The following is a 7,350-nucleotide window of genomic DNA, read 5'->3' as shown; positions in this document are numbered from 1 at the left end:
CAGTTCTAGGGATTTATGGAGAAAATTGTCTGTAACATATTTGACCTAGGATTGAGGGTGAGGATGGAAAAACTCAATCCCACTGAGCACAAAGTTTACTAAATGAGAATTACTTAGTTGGCTTCAAAGGTACTCATAGTAGCAAAGTGTTTACATTGTGAAGGATTTATTTTCAAATAAGAAGTATTGAGATTGTAACATCTAGAGAGAAGAGCAAGAATATCCTGTCTTCAAAGATGTAGGATTGAAAAGGCCTGGGTAGATATCTGGCCCCTGTCTTCTGTCCAGCATTATCTTTGGAGACTGAAAAGTGCAGAATGTCTCTGAGAAGGCTTGTGAATTCAGAGTTTTGAAGCAGGGAATTTGCCTTTATTCATCGAAGTTGGAAGGGGAGATTTTAGAGCAGATAACCTCACAAACTGGTGTTAGTAGAAAGGAAGTACTGCTAACCAGGAGGAAATGTGGTCCACATTGTGGCCAAGGAAAATGAACATTTCCACCTCAGTCAAAACACTGGAGTCCTGACGGCAAAAGAATTGCTGGACTGAGAGAAGATCTGTCCACAGAGCAATATCCACACGCTCTTCTTTAAGATATTCTTTGAAAATCCATTGTAACTGATTCAAGGGACGGTGGAGGTTTGTGCTGCTATTAATACTGAATTGGTTCTTAATTTCAGATTTCTCTAGGAGAGGACATACAACAGCTGGAGGATTTTCTTGTAAAGTAGAAACCAGCCTGTGCTTGAAAATGCCTTGATTGTCTCTCTGACTTCTGGAAGATGCAATGCACAACAAGTGAGCAATGCTTGCTTCCTCTGCCCATGGCTTTCCTCCTTGTTAAGCACATTTAACAGAAGGTTTGTAGAGGATGACTTCTAAACCTTTCATACTTGCCTGGTGTGGGGAAATAATGGAAGACTGGTGAAGAGGATTGTAAACATGCTCAAGCGACTTGCACCTGGGGTGCTGGACAACACGTGTAACACTAATTGTTGTTCAGCCCTGTGTGCTCCCAAGTAGAAGAACATCTTCACTTAGGTAATGTAAACCTGGGATGAACTCAGGGACGTCTTATCTCGTATACGTGAGATCACTGCCTTGTTGTTGAAGAAGATCAAACCACAGTGGAAAACTATGTCTGCTTAAACCCTCAAAAAGCAAGCAAGAACAGCAAATTGGAGCTCACAGGCTCCTGCTAACAAGGACTTTCTCCCACTCTGCGGTGCCTGCATGCCCTGCTCGCGTCCCTCTGCCCGGATGTTGCTTCGGACATTCCCCATTTTGTGAGGTATCGACATTAAATTTTTTCTTTGCCTTTTATCCATGGTTTTGTGGTTGTTCCTGCGTCCTGCTTGAGTCGGCTCACACATTTGGATTATTAATGCCAAACCAAACGTCTCAATAAGTACTAAGAAAATGTGTTTATTTGTCAAAGACTTCAGGTGGGAAACGTGTTTCATATTTTGCCCTAGAAACAGCCAGAACATAAACGGAGGAGATGCGTGCTGATACTCGGGGGTGGACTCCCATGTGCAGTTCCTGCGTTGAACGCCCAGCGCCGCTGTTGGCCAGCGCTGTGCGTGTATTGTCGCTGCTGGGCGGGGACCTCCCAGGCAAGGAGCGACCAGCCAGCGCCAGTCAGATGCTGCATGGCCGGCATTAGCTGAAAGCCCAGCCGAAATATCGTAGTTCACAGCCTTTCCAAGGGATGTGCTGAAAATTGCCGCATCGAGAACCGTCTGGAAACGCCAGGAGCACAAGGCAGAACCAGGGATGTGAAGGGGGGAGACGGTCTCCCCGGCTGTCCCCAGCCCGCTGGTGCCACGCTCCATCCCCGGGGGATTTGGAAAGGTTTCGCCGCAGGTCTGGGGGGGACCCAGGCAGAGCCCGTTGGTTGGTAAGCACCGACTTAATATCGCGAGAAAGAAATGTTTACATTTAACAGAGTGACGGGGAAAGCATTAACTCGGCTGAATGCAGACAGAGAGCAGAGGACGGTTTATCTCTCTGAAAATGAACCACAAATAGGATATGTACCAGTGGTATTCACAGCATAACGGAGAGCCAGAATGTTGGGAACGATTATCCCAGCTTTCTTCACGTTTGCATCCAGCAAAGAGCTCAGGGCAGCAGTTCCGCGGGAGAGCTGGGAAATCAGGCGCTGTCTGAATGGTAGAGGGGAGAGAGGAAATCCCTCCTGGGAGTTGGCTGGGAATGAGATGACGGGAACACTGGTCCCTCTTGGCACTCGGGCATGGAAACCACATGACTCGGGGAAGAACCTGTGCTGCAAGCAACTGCTCCTCCCAAGCCACGCTATCGGCAGGGGGTGCTGGAGGTGGATTGGCAGTGGCCCCAGGGATGGGGAAGAAACCTTTATCCAGAAGGAAACAAAACCCGGCATAGGACCTCTGAGATTTCGCTCGGCGGATATGAATTTCCAGCTGGAAGACCAAGAAGGGGATTTTGGAAACTGAAATTGCTCAGGCTGCAGAAGTGCGGGAGAATCCTCTTTTAGGAATACTGTCTTCTGAAATACGGAGATACACCGGGAAGTGAGCAGACTATGTTGCTGTAGCACTTTTCTAGCGTTGATATAAATCTCAGAGTAAAGAGGAAACCGGATTTCCGTCATTTTAAGCTACCTGCTTAGGATACAGACGTCATCACTAATCAAAAAATGAGGAAGCCTGCAAAATCATTATGTGCTCAAGGACATAAGCGAGTTCTCTGACACATTTGTGTGAATTACATTATTGTGGCTGTGGTTCCTTAGTCTGTCCTAAAACACAGTGTGCCTTCGTCTAGCAGTACACATGCTTCTTTTTTTCCAGTCATGCACATCCATTTGGTTGCTGTCACCCAACGGAAAACACCAGCATTAGCTATCTGATGGTGTACGGTAAGTGACCTTCTTTATTTTGCAGTACTCTAAAATCTGAAAGAATACGAGCTTCAGTCTAAAAGCAGAATCTTCTGATGTGCAAAGACACACCGTGTGCTATGATGTGCTATCATAGCCAAGAGCTCCGTTAAGAATCACTGTTCCTCTTACACCCTTCTACACCTGAAGTTGAAGGACACCATTTCCCCTCTGAAATGAGGGGAGTAATAATTACGGGGTCACTGCAGCCAGGGTGGAAAGTGTCTGTGGAAGATCTTCTCAGCTTGTGCCTATTCCCTGCTGCATGGATTAGGTTACAGAGAAGCAAATACATCTTCACCTCTTGGAGGTGCCAAGAGCTGAGCAGGAGAACTGGCAAGGGCACAAATCAAATGGATTCCGGGTATCACTGTTATTTTTGCAGGGCACGAATGAGGAGAAAAGTCACACTCCCAGCACATCTACTGCTGTACTTGGCTTATGGTTGGTTTTACATGAAGCTTCTGTATTGTTGATAATGACAGCAACTCGAGAGATGGAAGGGAAGAAAGGAAGAAAGAGCTGACCTGGCCTTTGTTGAAAGTTAGCCTTTTGGATCCTATCACACTTCCAAGTCAAAGGGCGATAAGCAGAAATAAAAAGAAAAATTTGCACGGCTGCACCCGTGCAAAATCCTCTAGTAGCTAAAATTCTGGTGAATCGTAAAGTCAACCCTGGTTGTTACTTACTCCTACTGATACAGCCACGAAGTTTTGATTTTAAAACAAATGAAGGCGTCAGCGAATTTCTAGGACTTCACCTGGTGAGTACTGTTGGACAGCGTCAGCCCTTTTAGCAAGCAAAAATAAGGGGAAAACATCTAGGAAATTAAAGGAAAGGTGCCAAACCCAAGGAGGTTGGGATACTTTATATATATGTATATATATATAAAAGAGAGTCGTTCTTTTTATAATAAAAGCTGAATTAAAATTTCTTGAACCAAAAATAAGTAATGCAAGCTGTATTTTGTTTTGTCCTCCATTTTTTTTTTCTTTAATTCTGTAAGAGGAAGACTGGTCTTGGAGGCAGCTGTGCGCACCTCCAGTATGTGGCGTGTCTGTTTGCCGGAGCTCGCCGCCGAGCCCGCAGGAGCAGTCAAAGTATAAATCAATCCTCGGGGCCGCCGATGAGTGCCTGACCCAGGGGTTTTTACTGGGTCTTAGGCTCGGATCCTGGCTCAGACTACAAGGCCGGGATCAGGACCCCTTGCTCTCCTCTCCCACCTTCGTTGCCCCACGGTTGTTCCTCCCGGGTCCACTCTTGACATCTCCCTTGTACCGCGTTTGATCCTGCCTCTAATCATCCCATAATAAGCTTTGCGTATTCCTAGAGCCCCCTTCAAACATCTCGTAATCAGTTTGCTTTTCCCTGTGAGACCTTTTCTGATAATCCATTATCATCTCCCCCCGCCCCCCCGTCGCTTCATCGTTTACAAAGTTTCCGGTCGAACCTCTTAGAGTTTACATTTGAATTGTTCCTTTAATGGCCCATCGATCAGTGTCGTTAGAACCCTGGTCTTTGCTGTTTTCTTTGTTAGCTGCTGCTCGTTAGCGTTTGTGTATCTGGGGGGTTAATTTATCAGCTCTCCTGTTTGTTTCCTCGCCTTTTGTATTAAATAGCTGTTGGCGTATATCCTTACACTGGTGCAGGAGTTTTGATCTCTGAGTACAGGGACCTTTAAAGTATTTCTAAGCCTGTGTGGTAACATCAGAGGAGAAAGGACTGTATACCTCTGAAACATGACACCCAGTTGCAGCATTTCGATGTTTGTGTACGGCTGGGGACATTTTTCACAAATGTGTTGTACGGTGACGCACCTTATCATGGGTGCAAAGGCCAGCAGGCAGCAGGGGAGGATACTTCTGTCAATTAAGGAGAGAAACACTTTTCAGACAGAAAAGCGTGAAAATTGTGTGTGCTTTGGGCGAGGTGTGATACACAATGTGAAGAAAACAGCATTAGGGTGATGTGTGAACAGGATTATCATTCTGTTGTGAAGGTGAGCTAGGGTGATGGGCAAGCATTTGCTTTCGGGACCTTTCCCTGGCACCACCTCTCACAGTCAATAGCGGTTCTTCTCTGGCCCACCCCTCCTACTAATTGTCCTGTGCTGATTAACAAGGGGAGAGGAGAAGGAAAATCCCGCAATGTTTCCTGTGGCAGTGGCAGATCTAGCAGTGTCTACACACAACACAGAGGAGAACCAAAAGCTGCGTATGAAGAGTTGGCGGTTGTCAGCTGGCAAGCGATACCCGGAGCAGCGCTCTGTCTGCGGGAGGGAGCCTGCTTCCAAGCGAGGAGAGCATTTCCACTGCACTTTTCGCTTTCGGTTTGGCACGGAAAGTACAGATTCAAGCAGCAAACTCCAAAACCAGCAGCGCTGCCCCGAATGAGAAGGCAGAGAAAATATTCCCCCTTGCGACGCTGGGTGGGGGTGTTGGCCACGGACCGGCAGGGTCCCCTGCCCGCACAGGGGTTGCAGGCACAGGAAGGCAAAAAAAAAAAAAAAAAGCCGGGTGAGCTGCTCGGGAAGGGCGGTGGGGCACGGAGTCGGGGTGCTCGGGGGGCTTTCAGACCCCCTTACCCCGGATTGCTGACAAACACGTCTCTGCTTAAAAATGCTGGGAAGCACGGAGGAGGGTGGATGGCTTCTCTGGAGACTTATGGCGTGTGGGAGACGGAGCGGAGGCAACAAGAGGCAAGTGATCTTGTTTATTCTGTGCGTTTGCGTGTGTCAGAGCGGGACAGTAACCCTTCGCTATTCTCTGGCGGAGGAAATGGAGAGGGACTCCTTTGTCGCCAATATTGCAAACGACCTGGGAGTTTCTCCGAGCCAGCTCGCAGCTCGTAAGGCCCGCGTTGTGTCCGAGGGGAACGAGCAGCTTTTCCGCCTCAATCAAAACACCGGAGTCCTGACGGCAAAGGAGTCCCTGAACCGAGAAGAGATCTGTCCGCAGAGCGATACCTGCACGCTCTTCTTTAAGATATTCTTTGAAAATCCGTTGCAGCTGATCCGAGGGGAGGTGGAGGTTCGTGACGTGAACGACAACTCCCCCGTGTTCCCGGAGAAAGAAATGGTTTTAGAGATTCTGGAAACGGCATCTCCCGGGTCCCGCTTCCCTCTAGAAAGTGCTCAGGACAAGGATGTGGGCAGCAACGGCTTGCAGAACTACAGCCTCGGGTCCAATTCGCATTTCTCCCTCGCTCTCGGAAAAAGGAAAGGCGGAGCAAAATACGCGGAGCTCGTCCTAGAGCGGCAGCTGGATCGTGAAGAGCAGCCGGAGTTGAATTTGCTCCTCATTGCCAACGACGGGGGATCGCCACCCAGGTCGGGCACGGCTCAGGTCCGGATCGTGGTGGTGGATGCCAACGACAACATCCCGGTATTCGGCCAGGAGGTCTATGAGGTGCGCCTGGCCGAGAACGGCCCCCCGGAGCAGCTGGTGGTCAGAGTCGCGGCTGCGGATCCCGACGAAGGGTCCTACGGGAAAGTGAGGTACACCTTCACCCAGACATCGGAGCGGTCTCGGCAGCTCTTCGAGCTGAACTCCGCCACTGGGGAGATACGGGTCGCGGGCAAACTGGACTTCGAGGAAACGCAAAACCACGAGATGGTGGTGAGAGCCACAGACGGCGGGGGGCTGTCTGCGCACTGCAAAGTGCAGGTGGAGGTCCTAGACGTGAACGACAACGCCCCGGAGATAGCGCTCACCTCCCTCACCGCCTCCATTCCCGAGGACGCCCCGCCCCGCACCGTGGTGGCCCTGTTCAGTGTGCGGGACCGGGATTCCGGGGACAACGGCAGGATGGAGTGCGCAATCGACGGGGACGTGCCCTTCAGTCTTACCCCCACTTTCGATAATTACTACGAGCTGAGGACAAACGCAGCGCTGGACAGGGAGAGGACGGCTCAGTACAACATCACAATCACAGCCATTGACTGGGGCACGACCCGGCTGAGCTCTCGGGAAAGCATCTTCGTGCAGATATCGGACGTGAACGACAATCCCCCGGAATTCACCCAGGAGATTTACACCATGTCTGTCACGGAGAACAACATCCCCATGCTCCGGATCGGCAGCGTGAACGCCACGGACACCGACGCGGGAGAAAATGCCCGCGTGAGATACGCGCTGGTGAGGCAGGAGGGCAACGAGCAGCCCGACGTGTCTGTCAACTCGGAAAATGGGGACGTTTATATCCTCCGCCCTCTGGACTATGAGGAGGTGCGTACCTTCGAGGTGACGGTGCGCGCCGCGGACGGTGGTTCGCCGCCGCTCAGCGCCCAGGCGGTGCTGCGCGTGATGGTGCGGGACGAGAACGACAACGCGCCGGTCATGCTACACCCGCCCCCCGACAGCAGTGCAGTAGCAGGCGAGCTGGTGCCGCGCTGGGCGCAGGCGGCCCACCTGGTGGCCAAGGGGG

General features: G+C 50.4%; 1 protein-coding gene across 1 annotated transcript in view; it reads left to right on the top strand.

Annotated features, from left to right (window-relative positions):
- The first annotated feature begins 5,072 nt into the window (after nucleotides 1–5,072).
- Nucleotides 5,073–7,350, top strand: part of LOC104291443 (protocadherin beta-15-like) — a 4,423-nt gene continuing 2,145 nt past the window's right edge. The window contains exons 1-2 of the mRNA XM_009890678.1: nucleotides 5,073–5,192; nucleotides 5,622–7,345. Of these exons, the coding sequence (XP_009888980.1) occupies nucleotides 5,073–5,192; nucleotides 5,622–7,345 (1,844 nt within the window). The remainder of the gene's footprint in view (nucleotides 5,193–5,621; nucleotides 7,346–7,350) is intronic.

Source organism: Charadrius vociferus, unplaced genomic scaffold (genome assembly GCF_000708025.1).
Source record: "Charadrius vociferus isolate BGI_N301 unplaced genomic scaffold, ASM70802v2 scaffold828, whole genome shotgun sequence".
In the NCBI taxonomy this organism is placed as follows: domain Eukaryota; kingdom Metazoa; phylum Chordata; class Aves; order Charadriiformes; family Charadriidae; genus Charadrius; species Charadrius vociferus.
This window is presented reverse-complemented; position numbering and strand designations above follow the sequence as displayed.